General features: G+C 44.5%; 1 protein-coding gene across 1 annotated transcript in view; it reads right to left on the reverse strand.

Moving 5' to 3' along the window:
• ADCK1 (aarF domain containing kinase 1) overlaps nucleotides 1–23509 on the reverse strand; it is a 272060-nt gene that overhangs the window by 38896 nt on the left and 209655 nt on the right. Inside the window, exons 6-7 of the mRNA XM_006864759.1 lie at nucleotides 23251–23409; nucleotides 10928–11044 (exon numbers count right to left, since the gene is read on the reverse strand). Coding sequence (XP_006864821.1) covers nucleotides 10928–11044; nucleotides 23251–23409 — 276 coding nt within the window. The remainder of the gene's footprint in view (nucleotides 1–10927; nucleotides 11045–23250; nucleotides 23410–23509) is intronic.

Below are 23509 nucleotides of genomic sequence, written 5' to 3' on the forward strand. Positions count from 1 at the left end.
CAGCAGGTCAAAACTACCAGCTGTTCTGTGGGAGAAAGATGAGGCTTTCTGCTCCTGTAAAGATTTACAGCCTCGGAAACCCTGTACAGGGTCGCTCTGAGTCGAAACTGACTCCACGGCACACAACAACAACAACAATGCCCACAGCAAGTAACTTAAGCAATGTTTTGTTGTGTTCTGTAGGATTGGCATTGCTCGTTTTTGGAAATAGATAACCAGGTCTTTCTTCTGTCTTGGTCTGGAAGTTTCACTGAAGTCTGAACATCATGGGTGGCCCTGCTGGTATTTGAAACACTGGTACTCCTGCTTCTAGCGTTTCCTTCACAACAGCAGGAAAGCCACCACAGTACAATCCACTGACACACAGCTGGGCGAAATGACCTGTTGTTGTTGTTGTTGTTAGGTGCTGTTCAGTTGGTTCCAACTCCTAATGACCTTATGTGCAACAGAATGAAATACTGTCCAGTCCTGGGCCATCCTCATTATGTTTACTAAGCTCAAGTCCATTGCTGCTGCCACTGTACCAATGCATCTCATTGGGGGTCTCCCTCTTTTTTGCTGACCCTTGACTATATCAAGCATGTTGTCCTTCTCCAGGGTCTGGCCAGTATGTCTGAAGTATGAGATACGAAGTCTCGCCATCCTGGCTTCCAAGGAGCATTCTGGTTGCACTTCTTCCAATGCAGATTTGTTCGTTCTCCTGGCACTTCATGGTACTTTTTAATACTCTTCTCCAACACCATAACTCAAATGCATCCATTCTACATAGAAGAAATTACCTAGCTGACTAGAAATCATCCGGTGTTGTGCTGTAGGATCTGCACTAGACTACGAACCACAAGGTCGGCAGTTCAAACCCACCTGCTGCTCCTCAGAAACCCTATTCAGGGTCATTATAGTTCAACAGCACTTAACAACAACAAGCTGGCAGTGGAGGGATTCTGTTTATATCTCTGAGACCCAAACAGGCTCAAGAATTGGAGCACCCTGACACCTCTGAAATAGGGATTTAGCATCCCTGAATACAGGATCTCAATGCAAAGCTGAAAGACAGCCCAGACTTCTTCCTGACCCTGGTGGTCACACAAATGGCGGGTAGAGGGAGCACATCACACACAGGGCATGCCAACTGGAAGGTAGAGGGCATAAGCTTACCTGTGTTAACCAGGCTGGGCCCCATCCTTCAGAGATGGCAAAGATGCCCCACCAGGCCTCCAGTCCCCGGTTCCCACCTCCCCACACTCGTGCCTCTGTCACCTTCCTCTTAGCTAATTTCACACAAATTAAATTGGGCCTCAGCCCAGGCAGGGTCTTAAGCACACACTCTCTGAAATCCAATTACCCTTCGATAAAGGTCCTGCAATCAATAGTCGTTCTGTAGCTTGAGGATGCTCCGTCCAGCCCAGAAAGCAGCCCCTGTGTGACCTTTACTTTTAATGAGATTAATGGCAGTCAGTGTTGCCAGCTCTTAAAGTGACTGGCAAATATGATCACCGGGTCAGGCCTGGTGGTAATATCTGCTTCTGTGCTCAGAGACACAAAGGAACTGGGCCCCAAGGCCACTGGCTCTCCGAGGCCAAGGCCGATGCTCCTGGCAGTGAATGCACTGGGCAGGGCTGCCTCATGCCTCCAAGGTGAGCTCAGGAAGGCAGCCCCACCCCTGGCCTCCTAATTTCTGGAACTCCTAGATCTTCTGAATACCTGAATCACCTGGATTATTCTTTAAAATGCAGATTCTTTCCATTCCTTTCACCCCTCCCCATCTCAGGGTTCCATTAGTAAATGTGAGGGGCAAGAATCTTTGTTTATAAATAAGCCACTTGGTGATTCTAAAACACATAGTCCATAAACAAGTTTGGTTCCCAGTAAGCCAAAGAATCCGTTTTCTAAAATACCTGCAATACACGAAGGAGTCAAGTTAGTCCAAACCATTCAATAAGGAACTTGAGTCCCACAGGTGGGGTGTAATTGGTCCAAGGTCACAGAGCCAGCCAATGGCAGGGAGGAAGCTTGGACTCAGGACTCCCTTTCACCTAGTGTTTCACTACCCAGGTCTGTCAGGAACTGGCCTCAAAAGCTGGGCTGGAATCTCATGGGTGACGGTGACAAGGCCTCCTCAGAGGGGAGGGAGGATGATTGAGCAAGGAGTTGGAGCATCTTGGGTCATCCCCACCCTTCTGCAGCCGTGGGACAGCTGAGTCACCAGCATGGACTGTGTGTACCTTGTTTCCTGTGTCCCTTGTACCCCTTCCCCAAGGAAGGCTCCATGGCAGGCTGTCCTCTGGAGGGAGAGCCACTCTAGGAACCGGATTGCTAAGTCTCATCGTCCCAGGGCAGGGGTAAGGAACGTCTGACCCCCAGGCTGTGTAAGGTCCTCGAAATCATTGGGTCTGGCCCTGCCAAGGCAACTGCAGTTCCAGTCATCACATTTAGGGTGAGCTAATTAAATGTTTGACCAAATAGAGCAAGTTAAATTTTAAGTTGATAATTTTGTATGGCCTGTGAATGATGTTATAAATTTTGGCAGAAAAAAGCTTCCCCACCCTTGTTCTGATGTTGTTGTGAAATGCCATCAAGTTGGTTCCAACTCACTGCAACCCTGTATAGGGTTTCCAAGGAGTGACTGGTGAGCTTGAACCACTGACCTTTCAGTACAAACCTACCATGCAGTCCAACGCATTAACCTGCAGCACCACACCAGGACTTTAACCCCTGTCCTAGGAAGATATTTTTCCCCCAAATTTTACTTATTTTGTTGTTATTGTTGTTGAGAATATATACAGCAAAACATTCACTAGTTCAACAGTGTTTACATGTATCATTTAGTAACACTGATTACATTCTTCGAGGTGTGTTATCATTCTTATCCTCCTTTTCTGAGTTGTTCCTCATACATTATCATCAACTAACTCCCCTCTAACGTTCCTATCTAATCTTCTGAGTTGCGGGTGTCAGTCTGATCCCACATGGGTCGTTATTAAAAGAGCGGAAAGCTCAAGGCAGACCGTTTTTCACCAGTTAAGCTAAACTGTTGTTCAGTTTTAAGAAGACTTCAGCAGCCATTCCAATTCACAACAATTGGTCTCTATTTACTTAGCGCAAAAAGGAAGACAGAGAGTCAGGCACAGGAGGAAACAGGGACTGTGTCCACCACTAGTCTTTCAGTTTGTGGTACTATGGTGCCTTGCGTATTATTGTGATGTTGGAAGGTATGCCACCAGTGTTTTAAACACAAGCAGGGTCACCCTTAGTGGACAAGTTTCAGTGGAGATTCCAGACTAAGACAGATTAGGAGGAAGGAGAGACAGACTACTTCTGAATGTTCAGCCACTGAAAATCTTAAGAGCAGAAGTAAAACATTACCAGATATAGTGTCGGAAGATGAGTCCCTCAGGTTGGAAGGCACCCAAAATATGATTGGGGAAGAGCTGCCTCCCTAAAATAGAGTTTACCATGATGACATGAATGAAGTAAAGTTTTCAGGATCTTCATGTGCTGAAGGGGCACAATTCAAAATGAGGAGAAATAGCTGCAAAGATCCATTAAGAATCAGAACAAGGAATGTATGAAGCATGAATCCAGGAAAACTAGATGTTGTCAGAAATGAAATGGAACACATAAAGATCAATATCCTAAGAATAAGTGAGCTGAAATGGACTGACACTGGCCATTTTGAACCTGACAATCATATAGTTTAGTCTGACAAGAACAACAAATAAAAGAGGAATGGCATCACATCCATCATCAAAAAGAACGTTTCCAGATCTATCTTGAAGTAAAGGACAGGATCATAAAAATACGACTTGCTGTCTGGGATAGGATAATATCACTATGCCTACAAGGAAGACATGTTGATACCACTATTATTCAAATATGCTCCAACCACTAAAACCAGTAATGATGAAATTAAAGAATCCTCCCAACTTCTTCAAGGAACTCTGGTGGCATAGTGGTTACAAGTCAGGCTGTTAATCTCAAGGTCAGCAGATCGAAAGTAGCAGCAGTTCTGCAGAAGAGAGATAAGGCTTTCTGCTCCCATAAACATTTATAGTCTCTAAAACCTAAACAGGGTCACTGTGAGTCAGAACCAACTCCATGGCACATAACTACCACCACCACCACCAACTTCTTCAGTCTGAAATTGATCAAACATGCAATCAAGATGTACTGATAAATACTAGTGATTGGAATGCACAGACTGGAAAACATGTTCTTGGTGATAGGAATGATGCTGGAGATCAATCACATCATAGAATTATGAGAGAACAATGACTTCAGTGCAAATACTTTTTTGAAACAACGAAAGATTATACATGAAGGGACCTCGCCAAATGTAATAAACAGAAATCAAATTGACTACATATATGGGAAGAGACAATATTACCATTCAAAACAAGGCCAGGGGCAGACTATGGAACAGACCATCAGTTGCTTATAGACAAGTTCAGGTTAAAGCTGAAGAAAATTAAAACAAGTCCATGAGAGCCAAAATACGACCTTGAACATATCCTACCTGAACATACAGACCATCTCAAGAACTGATTTGATGCACCAATGACCAAAGACCAGAAGAGTTGTGGGATGACATCAAAAACATCATATAGAAAGGATGCATAAGGTAATTAAGAACAGGGAAGACCAAAATAGATGTCAGAAGAGACTAAAACTTGTTGTCCAGCATTAGAGATGCTAAAGCAAAGAGAAGAAACGAGAAGATAAAAGAGCTGTACTGAAAATGTCAAAAGGCAGCTTTAGAAGGCAGAGTCAATCAAGTATTATAATGAAATGGGCATAAACCTTGAATTAAAACAGCAAAAGGGAAGAACACATTCAGCATTTCTCAAGCTGAAAGAACTGAAGAAAAAAAAAAATCAAGCCTCAACTTCCAATACTAAAGAATTCTATGGGCAAAATATTGAATGAAGCAGAAAGCATCAAAAGAAGATGGAAGGAATACACAGTCACTGTACCAAAAAGAAATGATTGATGTTCAACCATTGAAGAGGCAGCATATGATCAAGAACAAATGGTACTAAAAAAAAAAAAAGCCAATGGTACTGAAGGAAGAAATCCAAGGTGCACAGAAGGCACTGGCAGAGAACAAGGTTCTAGGAATTGATGCACATTGAAGTCTTTCAACAAATTGATATAGCACTGGGGACACTCAACTATGCCAAGAAATATATAAAAAATTTACCTGGGCAACTAATTGAAAGGGATCAATATGTATAGCCATTCCAAAGAGAGGTGACCCAACGGAATATGGAAATGTATCAAACACTATCATTAATATCATACGCAAGTAAAATCTTGCTGAAGATAATTAAAAACAATGGCAACAGTACATTGACAGGCAACTGCCAGAGGTTTAAGCCAGAGTCAGACAAGAACATGGAACTAGGGATACCACTGCTGACATCAGATGGATCTTGGCTGAAAGCAGAAAATACCAGAAAGATGTTTACTTGTGCTTTATTGACCATGCAAAAGCTTTCGACTATGTGGATCATGACAAGCTATGGACAACATTGTGGAAAATGAGTATTACACAACACTTAATTTTGCTCATGAGGAACCTGTACACAGATCAAGAGACAGGTGTTAGTAAAGAGCAAGGGGAAACTGAATGGTTTAAAATCAGGAAAGTTGTGTGCCAGGGTTGTATTCTCTTACCATACTTATTCAATCTGTATGCTGAGCAAATAATCAGAGAAACTAGATTATATGAAGAAGAATGTGGCATCAGGATTGGAGGAAGACTCATTAACAACCTGTGGTATGCAGATGACACAACCTTGCTTGCTGAAGGCAAGAAGGACTTAAAATAGCTACTGATGATGATTAAAGACCACAGCCTTCAGTATGGGCTGCACCTCCATGTAAAGAAAACAAAAATCCTCACAACTAGACCAATAAATAACAACATGGAGGAACCTCTGAAATGATTACCTTAAGATTATTTTTAAACCTTAAACCAAAAATGTCCCCTGTAGTCTTCTTAACACCTAGGGAGACACTTCTTATTGTTGTCGTTACATGCCATCAAGTCTGTTCCAACTCATAACAACCAAGTATAGAGTTTCTGAGTTTGAATAGCCGACCTGTGGTTCGCAGTTCAGTGATGATCCTCCAGGAAGACACTTAGAACCTCAGAATTCTGTTAAAAACCTTCAGGAATTATCATCTTTCACACTCAACCCATACAACTAGTCTTCCATGAGGCATGTGCCAACGCTTACAAGACATGCTGAGTAAGACTTGCCCCTAATACACCCAATTAGTGGTCAGGAACACCCCAGAGTCCAGTCTGGGATTGCCCAGTCGGGTTTTCTGTCAAAGGAAGCATATTTAATTACATCATCTCAGAACACCAAAGAGCTTCCCAAAGACTGCCTGCCAATAGGTAATTAAGCAGTAAGGAATTAACTAATTAAGGTGTTCTGATATTATTGCAAAGATGGGCCAGTAGTCCAATGGAACAGAATAGAGACTTCAGGAAAAAAAAAATCACGTCTGATTAATAACAAAGAAGGCAAATCCAAAGGACTATAGGACTCCATTTCTATGAAGTCTCATAGTGGGCCAAGAGTGGGTCAGGGTGACAGGGACCAGAGCAGTGGTCAGCCTGGTGGAAGTAGGGATATTGACCAGGAGGGTAAATGAGGGAACCTGTTTTCAGGGTGTTGTTGTTGTTGTTGTTGTTAAGTGCCATTGAGTCGAGGGGTAGGGGGCTGGAAATGATTTGTAGAACTGTCTGACTGACTGAAATGTACAATGACAATTTCTGGCTGCAGGTAAGTCACCTTCCCTCTCTGCGCTTCTGATTCTCCAGCTACAAGGCTGTTGTAAACTCCCAGGGGTGGTAGCAGATGAGTTCAGGCTTCAGCAGGTACCACCCTGCCCCAGCTCCCCTGTTCATCTCCCCCATACTCCTCCAGCAAGCAACTACACTAGGGCATATTTTTCTGTGTTTACATCTGTCTTTAAAAATCAAAGCCACCTCAGATGGATGCCATTAGAGTACTGGGCTTGCCCAGATCTAAAGAGATTCATGCATTTGGGGCTGCTGCTGGAATGAACAGCCCAGGGAAGCTGGCAGCAAGTAAATGCCAACAACCTGGCAGACGGGACGAACAGAGGCCTCTGGGCTCCCTCCTGATCTGGAGGCAGAGTTCCTGCTCCTCTGGAAAGTTGATGAGGAAAAGCCAGAGGTGACCTCCCATCCCATCCCTTCTCCACTGGAGCCGATCACTTGTAGTCAAGGGTCCTGGTGGGCACAGGATCCTGGCTCACAAAGCCTTGCCACTCTTTTCTTGTACCCAACAAGGAGCCAACGATGAAGGCAGAAGTCCCAAGTTGTGCAGCTGGCTAAGGGGTCTCCTCTCTGAGCATTTCACACCATCCGTGACATGTGAATAGGGAAAAGAAGGGTGAACTGGAATGGCAATTTCTTATTCTTTTCCTCCAAGCAAGAGAACTCTTTCTTTGAAATGAATTGTCCAAACACCCAACAGGCAACTCAAATAATGTGGAGCTGTCCCTGTACCCGTTGGATCCCCCAACTCTGTCTTCCTGTTCCCTACCCAGGGGACAGACTCCTGGTGTGGCACTGAAGGATCAGCACTGGACTGCAAACCAGACGGTCAGCAGTTCAAACCCACCAGCTACTCCTTGGAAACCCTATACAGGGACGATATGAGTTGGAACCGACTTGATAGCACTGCACAACAACCCCCACCCAGGGGACAGCAGCTTCCCCCGGGTAACTCAGGCTGTATTTTCCCACCACATTCCCCATGGCTGCTCTGTACACTTTGATACATCCCCTCCCTTTATGGTATAAGAGGAGCCCTGGAATAAGAGAGATTGGGGTTTCAATTTCAACTCTACTAGCTGTTACAACCAACTTTTAAGCAAGTTGTCTTTCCTCTCTGAGTCTCGGACTCTTCACTTACAAACTGGAGACATTAAAACATAACTCATGAGCTTATTATGGAGAGAGGGCCTGGCATGGGAGATGTAGAGATGGTGTTAGCTGCCGTTGAGGCAGCCCCCAATTTATGGTGACCCCCCTCCCCCATGCACAATGGGATTGGACCTTTACAATGTTTAGGGTGTTCACTGACTGATTTTCGGAAGTATACCCCCAGGGCTTTCTTCCTAGTCTGTCTTAGTCTGGAAGCTCATCTGAAACCTGTTCAGCATCATAGCAACAGGCAAGCCACCACTGAAAAGTGTGTGGGCCCAGAAAGGAAAGTGTTCCACAAATGACAGTGCCCACCTCCAGGCAACGGAGGAAGGACGTGGCACAGTGACAGCAACACTCTAGATACCAAGTCAGGCCTCGTGCCCTCACAACCCTCCTGAAGGCAGCTACCTTGCTGTTAGCTGGTAGGAGTTCACTCTGACTCAAGTGTGTATAACAGAACTGCCCCATAAAGCAGATCATCAGACCTGTCCACTAAAGCATCTCTGGGTGGGTTTGAACCACCAACCTTTAGGCTAGTGATCAAGCACAAACTGTTTGCACCACCACAAACTATGTTCCTAGAAGGTTCTTGGGTCACCACCATTCATAGAGACCACACAGCAGTCTGTGCTTATAACCACCACACACTGCTGGGACCACATGGTCATGATGTGTTGCCTCAAAGGGAGCAGAAAAAGCATTCCTGCTTTCATTGCTTCCTCTCTCCTGATGGGCAGTGGCTGTTCTGTCTATCTACTGGCCCTTTTCATTCCTTCCTCCCCACCCAATCGGAGTGGCCACTCACATCACTACACTCCTCAAAACCCTTCATGGCTCCCCAGTACCTCCACAGCCATACCCAAGGCCTTCACCATCTAAGCTTCCACCCTACCTCTTCTCATCTCCCTACACTCCCCTGGAACTCTGCCTCCCCTCTCCCTCACCTGGCCAATGACTGGGCATCCTCCCAGGGAAGACCTGTGGGCAGAGGTGAGTGCTTCTTCCTCTTGGACCCATGGGGTCTGGCTCATACCCTTCTTGCTGCCCTAGACAGGGCTAGATCCATATCTAGATTTAGTTGTGTGGCTGATTCCAACGCTAGGCTGTGAGCGCCTTACAGAAATGCATTGTGTGTGACTCCCCTCTGGACCCCACGGTTTGCACATAGTAGGTATTTTCAAAACTATTCATTTTGTTGAAAAGATACAACCCTTGCCTCAGGGACCCTGTGGGGATCAAGAAGAAGAAAACAGAGTATAGGTTACAGCCCCCAGTGGCCAGTTTCCCTGAGGGCAAGGTTTTGGGGGATGGGAGACACAAAACCAGTTGCCTTTGAGTCGATTTGACTCAGGGTGACCAAGCTGTTTCAGAGTACAGCAGTGCTCCATAGACTTTCAATGGCTGATTTTTTCAAAGTAAATCCCCAGGTCTCTCTTCTGAGGCACCTCTGGGCGGCTTTCAGCCTCTAACCTTTCTCAGCTAACAGCCAAGCACATGAGCCTTTTATACCCCAGGGACACATAAGCCCTCTTTTCTCTATGAAGCTCTATGAAGCTGATACAGTGGCAGTAACAATCCTCCCATGAGCCTTTGGGCCCCTGTTGCCTGATAACACTGTATTCCAAGTAGCTACAGGGAAGGCAGTGGGCAAGAATAGGGTGGGTTGTGGCCAGTCGCCGCAGGGCAGAAGGATTAAGTCCCAATGATTTCCCACCATTGCACTTTGTGGTCACTTAGCTCTGAGGATCTCATATGGCACCAGAAAGATGGAAACTGCTTGTCCCAGCAGGTGCTACAGGGAGGGAAAATGCCATGTGACAGGCCCCTAGGGGCAGTATGTTCCTGACCCTACATCTGGGGTGTGCTGGGCCTCCAGGCCACAACATCTCCCACCCAGGACTGAGCAGCCTCAGGACTGGCAGTGCCCGGCATATAGGGTGGCAGCACCCATACACTCCCAGCACCTGCATTGTATTCAGGTCGCAGGAAGAGGTGCCCAGTGAAGGAAAGAGCAATAGGTTTGGCAAACTGGTTGGTTCATTCACTTGTTCAGTAAGTCTTCCTTAAATACTATGTGGACTGCTCTGTGTTAGACCCTGGGGAAACTTGAAGGGGTAATGAGCTCCCTGTCACAGGAGGCATTCCAGAAGAAGCTGGATGGCCCTGCAGTAGCATTGTTTAAAGAGGAATTGTGCACCCTGCCTTTCTCCACTACACAAGTTGAATAGTCTTCTGCTCCCACGTCCACTGGAGTGCTCCCAGCCCAGCACAGCCCAACTCTCAGGGTAACTCCTTCCTCAGCCTTTTCTCTCCTATTTATCACTTTCTGGCTAAAGCACAAGCTCGCTCCTGAGTTACCAGAGCACTTAGTACATCACTCCGTCACCACACTTATTACACTTTAATAAAGTTGTCTTCTTGGTCTCTGCAGTGTCCCTCTCTAGACTGTGCCCTCTTTGGGGACTGAGCTTGTCTCTATTCCCAGTATCTCAAATAGGCTACATACTGGCTGAGCTGGAGGAACTCAACCTAATAGGTCCAAGTAGCAGAGCACTTCAATTGTGTCTGTTTGGTCTCCTAACGCAGGGTAAGGGGAATAGGACCCCCTACGGGTGGGAGTTGATCTGTATCTTAACTTTCATGTCAACTTTTCACTCTGCTCAAATATAGCCCTGTTTTAAACAGAGTCAATCTCCCCTACATCTTCAAGTGAAAATACATCTCTGGGGACATCCTGAGGCTCAGCATGCTCCTGCCCCAGCTTGAGGAGCCATAGGTCAGTCTAGATTAGCTCAGAGGCTCGCTCTTACTCTGAGATGTTATAACCCTTCACACACGACCCACATTGAAAGGCAGTGGGCCAGACTCAAAGCCTCGTCCTGACCAAGTCTGCCCATGCCAGGCTGCTGGACCTAGCCCGATCGTCAGCCACGGCAGCCCCAGTGCTCTGGGTCTCACCTCATTGACGTCAATCTTGTTCCTCTTCATGTAGCCCCTGTCATTGACCTGCCCACCGTCCACAAACTCCATCAGAAGGACCCGCTTGGTGGAGAACTCCCAGTAGATTCGGGGGACCTGGAATAGGAAAGAGTGGGTCAGAAGGTTCTGGAAGGCTGTGGTGAGGACCACAGGGAGGCACAGGAAGCCAGGTGATAAAGATGCTTCCTTCTAAAACAGAAGAAGAGACCCAAGAGAGACCTCAACAATGCCTGGGGCAGGAGAGGGGGCGACCAGGCCAGGGGAGAAGGGCAGACGCCTCCACCTCCATCACGTAGGCCCTTGGCTCATTACTACACACACACACCTATGGCAGAAACGGTTTGTGCTCAGTTACCAATCAAAAGATTGGCAGTTCAGATTCACCTAGAAACACCTCAGAAGAAAGGCCTGTGAAGTGACTTCCAAAAATGTTGCCACTTACAGTCCTCTGGAGCAAAGTTCTACTTTGAATCCAGTGCAATTGTCATGAGTCCGAATCGACTGGACAGCAACAGATTTCCTCATTTAGGCATCATAGAATGGCCTCCCCATCCTCCTCAGTGCCTTCGAGACCCAAGTAAGAGCCCAAATGAAAATTGGAACTTGGGGGGAAATGTGTGAACCTCCTCATACCTGGGCCAGAGTCAGTGTTTTACTAAAAGAGTGGGTTCCTTTCCCCTTCCCATCACCAGACCCATTTCAAGGTCCCTGCCTGCATGAATCTTAACCTTCTACCTCACTTTCTGTATCTGTGCAATGGGTGTGTTGTATGTATTAAATGAATGTTTACAGATGATAATTTCTGGGGGGGACAGAATTGTGAGTTTTCTCATGCCCATTTTCTTCTAGAACTCTGTGGCAGACAACACTGGTTTCTAACTCAGCAATTCTATTCCCAGTCCTCCCATTCCCCTTGCCTACATCTAACTCAAAGACAAGAAAAACAAATTTTTCCTGCCTACCTTGCAATTAGATACAGCTTATGAGGCATAAGTGGAGGTTTGCTAGAAGATTCTGGGACCATTTTTCTTTCTTGATAAAAAGGGATGTTTGTACATAGTAGTACTTCCCTATCCCTTCTCTTGCTGCCTTGAAAGTGAATGTGACACCTGGAACTGGAGCAGCCATGTTGCAACCATGAGGAAAAGCATCACAGAGCTGCCAGCCCTGTTTCTTTCAAGTCACAATGTTAGCAGGCAACTCCCACAAGCCTTCCTGTTAAGAAATCTTCTGTGTTCAAGACACATACGGCCTTGAGTCTGTGTTGGGCATTCAGTTGCCTGCAGACAAGAGCATTTCTAACTGATTTGTGCACCCCTCCCCCCCAGCTCCCTTGATTATATAAGCACCCAACAACAAACAAGAGAACAGATCTCCCAAGAAACTGGACTATAGCAAGGGCTGCTGGTTGCCATGTGAGTGAGGGGCACCCATCAGCAACACCATGGACAGGAAGGAGAAACCAGCTGGTCTTCAGCATGCCTCACTCCCCTCACAATTGATGGGCTTCTCTTTTTCTCCATTCCTCTGCTTTACCAAGAATGATGTCCTTCTCTAGGGAGTGGTCCCTCCTGCTAAAATGCCCAAAGTAACCATCCTGGCATCTAAGGAGCACTGTGCTTCTCCCAACACAGATTTGTTTGTTTTTCTGATAGTCTAGGTGTGACACTGTAGGATAAGCACTCGATCACAAGGCCAGTCTCAACATTGGCGGTTCAACTCACCAGACACTCCTCAGAAACCCTATACAGGATCGCTACAAATCAGAACAGACTCAACACCACTTAACAACAACAACAAGGGTACTTTTAATATTATTCTCCAAAACAACAATTCATATGCATCTTTATTCACTGTTCAAATTTCACATGCATCCGTGATGATTGAAAATACCAGGGCTTAGAGGTCAAGCATACCTTAATCCTCAAACTGACATCTTTGCTCTTGAATACTTTAAAGAAGTCTTGTGTAGCAGATTTGCCTAATGTAATACGTCATTTGATTTCTCAAATGCTGCCTCTATGAGTGTTGATTGCAGAGCCAAGAAACATGAAATCTTTGACAATATCAATCTTTTCTCCATTTAACATGATGTTATTTTATTAGTCCAGTTGTGAGAATTTTAAGGAGCTCTGGTAGCGTAGTGGTTACGAATCAGGCTGTAAACCTTAAGGCCAGCAGTTCGAAACTACCAGCCGTTCCACGGGAGAAAGATGAGGCTTTCTGCTCCTGTAAAGATTTACAGCCTTGGAAACCCTGTACAGGGTCGCTATGGGTCGGAACCAACTCGATGGCACTTAACAACAACAACAACATACACTGAGGTATAATTCATTAAGAAGTATTTTAAAGTCCTCTTCACTTTCAGCAAGTAAGGTTGTATCATATACACAGCAAGTTTGTTCATGAGTCTTTCTCCTCTCCTAATGCCGCATTCTTCTTCATCTAATGCAGCTTCTCAGGTTGTTTTCTTAGCATACAGATTGAGTAAGTATGGTGAAAGAACACAACCCTAGCACATACCTTTCCTTATTTTAAACCACTCAGTGTCCCCTTGTTGTAGTCTAACAACTGCCTCTTGGTCTATGTTCAGGTTCCTAAGGAACACAATGAAGTATTCTGGATTGTTCATTCTTTGCAATGTTATCCATGGTTTGTCATGGTCCATACAGTCGAAAGCCTTTGCCTAATCAGTAAAGCACAAGTAAACATCTTTCTAAGGATCTCTGGTAGTGTAGTGGTTACAAGTCAGGCTGTTAACTTAAAGGTCGGCACTTCGAAACTACCCACTGTTCCACGCTAGAAAGATGAGGCTTTCTGCTCCTGTAAAGATTTACAGCCTCGGTAACCATACAACTACCACCACCAAATATTTTTCGAGTATAAATTTGTTTCAACCAAGCTCTACCTTACATCAACAATGATAGCCCTAGTTTCACGTCCTCTTACGAATTTGGCTTGGATTTCTCTGTTGATATACTGCTACGACTGTTTTTGAATTATCTTTAGCAAAATTTTACTTCCATGTGATATTAATGATATTGCTTAAAGATGTCCACATTCCATTAGGTCACCTCTTTAGAATGCACACAAAGATAAATCTCTACCAATTGGTTGGCCAGGTCACTGTCTTCCAAATATTTTGGCATAGATGAGTGAGCACCTCCAGTGCTGCATCAGTTTGCTGAAACATTTGAATGTATATTCCATCAATTCATGCATCTTTGTTTTTCACCAGTGCCTCCTGCACAGTTTGAACTTTTTCCTCCCATACCATTTGTTCTTGGTCATATCTAACCTCTTGAGATGGCTGAACACTGAACATTTTTTGTTGGTATGGTAACTCTGTGTATGCTTTCTTTTTGATGCTCTCTGTATTACTCAATATTTTGCTCATGAAATCCTTCAGCATGGCAGGTCCTATAATCCCATGTCTTTGCACATTTCATTATACTTGACATTGTCTTCTCTAGGTGCTCTTTAAATGTTTCTGTTCAGATCTTTTACCTCCTCATTTCTTTCTTTCACTTTAGCTTCTCTACGCTCAAGAACAAGTTTCAGAGTCTCCTCAGACATCTATTTTGGTCTTTTCTTTTTTTCATGTTTTTTTTTAATGACCTTATGTTTTCTTCTATGCAATATTCCTGATGTCATCCCACAACTCTTCTGGCCCTTAGTTATTAGTGTCTAATGCATCAAATCTGTTTTTGAGATGACCTCTAAATTCAGGTGGGATATATTCAAGGCCATATTTTGACTCTCATGGACTTGTTTTAGTTTTCTTCAGCTTCAGCCTGAACTTTCATGTGAACAATTAGTGGTCTCTACAGTCTGCCCCTGGCCTTCCTTGAACTGATGGTCTGGAGCTTTTCCACCATCTCTTCCCACAGATGTCGTCAATATGATTCCTGGGTATTCCATGTGGTGAGACCCATGTGCATAGTGGTCTTTTATGTTGTTTAAAAAAGGTATTTGCAATGAAGAAGTCATTGGTCTTCCAAAATTCTACCATGTGTTCTCCAACATCCTTTCTATCACCAAAGCCATATTTTCCAACTACTGGTGTTTCCTCTTTGTTTCCAACCTATGCATTCCAATCACCAGTAATTATCAATGCATTCTGATTGCACTTTTTTTTTTTTTTAATCAACTTAAGACTGAATAAGTTGGTTGTTGTTGGTAAGTGTTGTCAAGTCACTTCTGATTCATAAAGACCCTGTAGAATGTTTCCAAGGAGTGACCGGTGATTTTGAATCACCTATTTTGAGGTTCAAACTGACCTTCAGTCCAGTGCTTATCCTATACCACCACACCAAGACTTTTTCAATTTTATTATCAATGGATTTAGTAGTTGGCATGTAATTTTGAATAACAGAGGTATTAACAGGTCTTCCTTGTAGGCACATGGATATTATCCTATCACTGTACTTCAAGATAGAGCTGGAAATATTCTTTTCACAATAAATATGATGCCATTCCTTTTCAATTTATTGTCCCCAGCATGGTAAACCATATGATTAACTAATTCATAATAGCTAATACCAGTCCATTTCAGCTCACTAATGCCTAGGATACTAATCTTTATGTGTTCCATTTCGTTTTTTATAACTTTCAACTTCCCTAGATTCAAACTTCATTTCATGTTCTGATTATTAAAGGATATTTGCTGCTGTTTTTCTTTATTTTGAGTTCAGTTCCATAAGCAAATGAAGGCCCTAAAAGCTTTACCCCATTCACATCATTGTGGTCAACTCTACTTTAAGAAGGCAGCTCTACCCGAGTCGTATTTTGAGTGTCTTCCAATCTGAGGGACCGACCTTCCAGCACTATATCTAACCATGTTCTGCTGCTATTTTTAATGTTTTTAGGGGCTAAGCATTCAAAAGTAGGATGCCTATCCTTCTTCCTAGTCTGTCTTAGTCTGGAAACTCTGAGAAAACCTGTCTACTATGAGCAGCCCTTCTGGTATTTAAAATATTGGTGCTATTGCTTCCAGCATCACAGCAACACACAAGCCACCACAGTATGACAAACTAACAGACTAACGGTGGAATGATTGGGTGGGGCAATGCAAATAGGGTAGATTTAAAAGGAGCCATCTCATAAGCAGGAACAGATGATCCCAGGATCATTAAGAAAGAAGAACACGAGGAGAGTGTGAGATCCCTACCTGGAAACATTGGGACAGCAGAGGTGGTGGCAGAGGTGGCTGCATGGAGACACAGAGCAGCTGTGGGCTTCTTGGCACATGAACTGAGTAAAATGGAGTGCACACAAACAGAAGGCAGGCTTGCAGAGTGTGCCCACTGAAAGACTGGCTGAAGGAGCTTTGTAACACTTGTCCAAGCAGGACAGAGGCTGAGGGACCATGGCTGAGAGGCTGAAGACAAGAGCGAGCGAAGTCTACAGTACAGCAGAGAAGAGGCGCTCCTGACTGGAGAACTGTTGCATTCTGAGTTGTTCCTGAGCCTGAATTGTACCCTGTCCACTAGCCTACTAAACCCCATAATTAGGAGCATTGTCTATGAATTCTAGTGTGGTCATTGCAGTGGATTACTGAACCTAGCTAGGAAGCACAGAGTGCTGTGGGAAGGATAGTTGGTATTGAAATAGGGCAGATCTGACCCTGTTTCATAGGAACTGACCTTGAACTGGTTTTGAGTTTGACTCTCCTTCCCTCTTGTGAAACCAGAGTAAGTTAGATATGGTCTCCAAACTGTTTCTGACCAACTGATTGGAAGAGATCCATATCTGTGCCCATTCTAAACAAAGGTGACCCAACAGAATACATAACACATTGAACAGTATCATTAAAATCACATGCAATATAATTTTGCTGAAGATAATTTAAAAACAATTGTAACAGTACAGCAACAGGAAGCTGCCAGAAATTCAAAATGGATTCAGAGGAGGATGTGGAACTAGGGATATCATTGCTGATGTCAGATGGATTTTGGCTGAAAACAAAGAATGCTTTATTGACTATGCAAAGCAATTCAATTGTATGGATCATAACAAACTATGGCTAGCACTGAGAAGAATGAGTATTCTAGAACACTTAATTGTATTCATGAGGAACCAGTTCATAGAACAGGAGGCAGTTGTTAGAACAGAACAAGAGAAATACCAAATGGTTTAAAATCAAGAAAGGTGTGTATTTGGATTGTATTCTTTCACTATCCTTATTCAATTTATATGCTTAAATAATCTGGGAAACTAGATTACATGAAGAATAATGTGGCATCCAGACTCCTTAACAATCTGCGATATGCAGATGATACAAACTCGCTTGCTGAAAGCAAAAAAGACTTAAAAACTTACTGAAGAAGATCAAAGAATTCAGCCCTCAGTACAGACTGCACCTCAATGTAAACAAAACAAAAATCCTCACAACTAGACCAATAAACAATGTCATGATAAATGGAGAAAAGATTGACACTGTCAGAGATTTCATTTTGCTTGGATCCACAACCAACATTCAGAGAAGCAGCAGTCAAGAAATCACTAGACATACTGCAAATTAACTACACAAGACCTCTTTAAAGTATTCAAGAGCAAAGCTGTCACTTTGAGGCCGAAAGTACACCTGACCCAAGCCATGGTACTTTCAATAGCCTCATATGCTTGATAAAGTTGGATAATGAATAAGAAGACTGAAGAAGAATTAAGGCATTTGAATGATGGTGTTGAAGAAAAAGATTAGAAGTACCCTGTACTGCTAGAAAAACAAACAAATCTGTTTTGGAAGAAGTACAGTCAGAATGCTCCTTAGAAGCCTGGATGGTGAGAATTTGTCCCTCAATCTTTGGACATGTTGTCAGGAGGGACCAGTCCCTAGAGAAGAACATCATGCTTGATAAAATGGAGGGTCAGTGAAAAAGAGGAAGACCCCCCAACAAGATGAATTGACACAGTAGAAGCAACAATGGGCTCAAATATAACAATTTTGAGGATGGTCCAGGACCGGGCAATGTTTCATTTTGCTGTACATAGAGTCACTGAGTCGAAATTAACAAGACGACACCTAACAACCATGACAACAGGGAAGTCAACCCAAGTATTTGGGGGGAAAAGGTCTTCCTGTACCCATATCCCAAGAACTCATCTAGCAGTAAGATAGTGGCTTCAAGAGACCTGCTTCCTATTCCTAGTTCTGCTAATCATTGCTGAGCTTAGACCAGCCACTTTTCTCTGTGCTCTCCATTTGGAAGGAAGATTGGTCCTGCCCCAAAGTCAATAAGGAGCTTTGAGGACACACAGGGCTGTTCAGACAAGAGAAGGATTCTGGGTTCCTTGAGACAAAGGTTCCCACTGAAACCCAGGTGTTATTTTAGTGTTACTTGCCTGTGGTTTGTGCCATTTGAAAATCTGGGCCAAGATAGAAATCTGTGATTCTGTGCCATGGTGAACTTAAACAACTTGCTTTGCATTTTTCAAAAACGATCTTTTAAAAAAGGAGTGCAAGTTTCTATTGTCATTGTTGTTGCTCCTGGCTTCCAAATGAAAGGGGCCTGTTTGGGGGTTAAGTTCTTTTTCTACATTTGTTTGGAAAACTATGTTTGGTTTTAAGACCCTGGGGCTTTGAAGAGTGGAGGTTAGATCCCCAGCTGGGCTTACCTGGGGTGACTTAGAAAATAGACTCCAAAAAGCCATGGTTGGGGGAAAAAAAAAAAAACCAAAGCTGGAGGTGCTCTGGACTTATGAATCTGGGATGTGGGTGGACCCGGGTTTCCCCTTTGTTGCCCCCAAAATGTAATAATTTCCAGTCTGACACACAGAATCCCTCCCTTGCTTCAGCTGCTGGGATCTGAAATGACAGGAATGGCAGATCTGGGCAATAAAGGGTTGGTCGTGAACACTTAGGGAGGAACGCAATGGCCTTCTGCTGGATTTGGCACCACAATGACTGTGAGAGAAATGTGGCTTGACAGAGGGACAGAGGATGACAGGATTGGCCTCTAAATCACCATGTGGGCAGGAGGGCTTAGAGGCATGAGGTGAAATTCAGTGTACCTCAAAATCTGTTTCTTCCTACTCTGCTTCTTCCATCAAGGAAAGGAGAATAATCAAAGACATAGATAGTCAGAGTGCTCTCTGCACACCCCCCAGCAAGGTCAGGCCCTAGCTGCTATGGGTTAATTCTGTGTTTCCCCAAAAGATCTGCTCAAGTCCTAACACCAGCTACCTGGAACTGTGGCCTGATTTGGAAACAGTTGTTGCAGATGTATTAGCTCTGCAAACAGGAGGTCTTCCTGAAGACAGATGGGCCCTAACCCAATCTGATGACTGGTGTCCTTATAAAAGAAGAATAAACACAGAAAAAGACAGTTGTGTGAAGTCAGAGGCAGAAACTGGAACGATGCAGCCACAAGCCAAGGAATGGAAGAGACCAGGAAAGATTTTCCCTAGAGACTTTGGAGGGAGCATGGCCAACTGACAACTTGACTCCAGACATCTGAACTCCAGAACTGTAAGAGAATACATTTCTGTTGTTTTAAGCCACACCGTTTATGATCATTGCCCATGGCCACCAAGATAAGCAAGACACTAGTCGCCATCAGGTCCCTGGGGACCAGGTTCAACCTCCTCCCCAGAGCGGAACCCCCAGAAGAAGGGCACAGAAGATAGAGTGTTCGATCCTCAACCTAGCCCTGACCCTGTCAACTCTTCTGCTTTGTTCTTGTGCTCTGCTCAGGAGGGTTGTAAAGCAAGCCCTGGCTGGTCTGGGCCAGCACCACCCTCAGTACCACCTCCCTGGCTCAGCACAGACCCTGGCTCAGCAAAGAGCCCAGCCCTGCCATCCACACTGTGTGATGGTGGGTCAGTTTCATACCCTCAGCTGTACAATGATGACATTTACAAAGGAAGGAGCAGTCCAGATTTCATACTAACATGTGCAGGTAATGGTAGACTGCTCAACCGTACCAGCCAAGTAGCGTTTCACAGGCGGCGCCCATGCACAGCCAGGGATGACAGTCACTAGTGCAGACTTTACAACAATTAGTTTTCCCCATGAATTATTACAAAGCAGGGCTTCACCCCAGTTCGTTCTGGTTCAACCTCCAGCTGAGAATTTGCCTTTCCACCCCAGATACACTAAATCCGAACAAGATCCTAACGTAGATCCAGATTCAGAAATATCTGGGGTAGAAAGATATAGTCTCAAGAAAGTTCTGCTTGGAAGGCAGAACACCAGCATGGTTTACCACACAGATTGGAACGAGGTTTCCTCCATTGGAAGCCTGCCCTCTGTGTGAACTTGAGCAAGTGGTTTGATCTCTCTGTACCTCAGTTTCCCCACTGGCACCTTGGAGCTAATAATGACACCTCCTCATGGGGCTCTTACAAAAGCTACAGAGTCAATACAAGCGAAGTGCTTAAAGCTGTCTAACTAACACAGTTGCTGCTGTTGCCCTTGAATTGGCTTCGACTCAAGATGATCTTCTGATCTTCATCATCATTGGTAGGTTTGAGGCCAGTGTTGTGACTACTGTTTCTTCTGAGTGTCTTCCAACCTAGAAGCTCATTATCTAGCACTGTATCACACAATATTCTGTTGGGATCCATAAGGTTTTCATCAGTTCATTTTTGGAGTAGATAGCCAGGTCTTTCTTCCTAGTCTGTCTTAGTCTAGAAGTGCAGCTGAAACCTGTCCACCATGGGTGACCCTGCTGGTATTTGACATACCAACAACACAAAAGCCTTCACTGTACAACAACCCAACAGGCAGGTGGTGGTAACTAGTATTAATTACTATAAATCAGTGGTTCTTCATCTTTGAGATTCTTAGGAAACTATTGGCTTTCCAGAAGCGTGCCCATTCCCTCTGAATTTGTACAGAAGTTCTATAGAGTCCCAGGTTCCTTACCTCAGACTAAGATACACTGGAAAGGTCCCCAACTCCAGACAGACACACTCTCATCTCTTTCTCTTCCCAAACCATGTGGTCATAAATGATTTCTCCTCTACCTTTGTCCCCAACAGTTCTGCAGGTTTCACTCACCTCACTGTTTGTTCTGTCCCTTACACACACACACACACACACATATGCCAAATCTATAGACGCCTTAGTCTAGACCATTCAGCCTGGCTGCCCCTTGCCCACTCCCAGTCTCCCTGACACCGTCTTTGCATTCTGAGCTTGTCTGCAGCGCAGAGATTTACAGTGCAGGGCTAAGGTTATTAAACCCCACATACGCAGCGGAAGGTGCCTCATACACTCAGAGGTAAGCTTTTTGCTGAGGCTTAATTACGCACAGATGTTGTGATGGGGTGCCAGTGTACAAAGACAATTTATCTCCAGTTTTAAGAGCTGAACTAGGTTCACAGCACAAAATTCACTTCCCACTTGTTATGTGTTTAGGCAAAATTAATTACTCAGGAGCCTAATTCCTCCATCGTCGTAGGCATGGTGTGCGAGTTCTAGAAGCAGCAGGTCGAATCGTTGCATTAATTATTTACCCATTTGGCATCACCTTTTCAGAAATGTGGGTTACTAATACTATTATTACATGTCTTGGTCTGGCAGTTACTAGTTGGTCCCAGCCAGAGGATGATTTTGTTGTTTCCATGGGAATGGTGGAGGAGATGGTTTGGTTTGTCTGGCTCATAGTTCTGACTCCAATGAGTGTCCCCGCTGGGTAAGAGGAAATAGAATACGCTGAACAGAGCAGCAGCTTTGAAATCAATCTGGTTTCTAGCCCTGACTTCCCTAATACTGTCATCTGTAAAATGGGTCCATGGTATAAAGATTCAATGTCATGGTACCTGTGCAGAGTTCAGTGCCACAGCACCTGGCACAGAAGTAAATATCACCCATCCCTTGGTAGACAGCCACCACCTCCTGGAAGCCTTCTCTGAGCTTCTTAACCTGGGTGGGATGCGATCATTCCTACTGAGCATTCATAGAAACATAAGTAAGTCTCTTTCACAGCACGCATCAACCTGCATGGTAACAGCACGCTTACGCACTTCTGATGTGGCATAGCAGGATAAACACTCAACCACAAAGTCGGCTTGAACCGCAAGGTTGGTGGTTCCAACCCACTAGCTGCTCCTCGGAAACCTTATGCAAGGTTGCTTTGAGTCAGAACTGACTCAATGGCATTTAACAACAACAGGTGGGAAGTGGCGTTCTGGGTTGTCCCTTCATCTGAATTCTGGGAACATTGCATGCAGTACCACTGCAGGCACTTACAGCTGTGACCATGTATTGTTTGAGATAGTTTGCCACCTAATTGTCTTACAGTCAGTTCTGAAAATACAAATTTGTTCATGTGACTGATGTATTAGGAAACTCTCTGCTCACCACATAAGTTTTGCATCTGCTTATGTGCAATGTCATCTACAAGAAATACCAGGTGAATGCAGACATCGAAGAATCCTTAACACATCATGGCACCCAGCCCCATCTGTTGTCACCAACTTCTGTCCCACTTCACCACACTCATGAGCTGCAAGCCTTCTGATACCCACTTCCACACGCAAACTTCTGGGGGAAATGCCACCTGTATCATAGTATTATGTATTGCTTAACTGTCTCACAGGTATAAAGCTGTGCTAGAGTGTTTATTAGGTTCCTATCCTCTTTCTTTTCTTTTCTCTTTGGAGTCCCTCCCTGGGGGTGCAAATGGCTGACATGCTCACACTCAGATGTCAAACAAAAGGTTAGAGGTTCAAGTTCATCCAGAGGTGCCACAGAGAAAACACTGGCAATCTACTTTCCCAAAAGCAGCCAATGTGAATCCTATAAAATACAGTCCTACTCTGATACACATGGGTCACCATAAGTTGGAACTGTTATCTTTTTGTTAGGCCTCACTGATGACATGTTTGAGCAGTGTGTCTTTAACTCTGTATGGCTTTTCATAGACTGGTGATCTTTATGAACACAGACGGCAGAAGTGAATGTGGATTAGATGAGCAGGTATGATCTAGATAAAGTGCTTAGAACCGCACTAGGAGTACAGTAAGTACTAGCTGTCAGCATCAACATCACCATCCTATGCTGCAGGGAAGCAGAGATCATGACTACTGAACAGTGATGAAGGTCTTGCAATTTTAGGTTAGTCAATAAACATCTGTTTGATTGACAGACCGACAATCACACTTGGTGTTTCTTGGTCGTTTTGCCTTCAAAGGTTTGAATGTGCATCACAAATAACAATCATCATCCTTGTGAAGAGGACTCTGGAAGACGATGTTCCCACCCGTGTTCTGACAGGGGGTGCTTGGACAGGGACCGGTCCTCCCCACAAACTCCCCCTCCACACCACTGTGCCCTGTTGCCCTGCCTCTCCTACCTGTAAGAAGTCAAAGTGCTTGAGCATCTGGGCCACCTTCTCGGCATTCCTCCCTTCGTTGAGGAAATCCAGCTCTAAAGGCAGGTTCTTTTTGGCTTCCTCCACCAGCCACATGAACTCAAACTTGGGAAACAGCTGCTTCACGGCTAGGACAAGCACCTGAAATCCACCAAAACCCCCATCAGTCCACCCTCTCATTAGTATTACTTCATAATTTTATACACACAGTTGGTGGTGGTGCTGTTGTGTGCCGTCGAGT

This window comes from Chrysochloris asiatica, unplaced genomic scaffold (assembly GCF_000296735.1).
Source record: "Chrysochloris asiatica unplaced genomic scaffold, ChrAsi1.0 scaffold00070, whole genome shotgun sequence".
Classification (NCBI taxonomy): Eukaryota; Metazoa; Chordata; class Mammalia; order Afrosoricida; family Chrysochloridae; genus Chrysochloris; species Chrysochloris asiatica.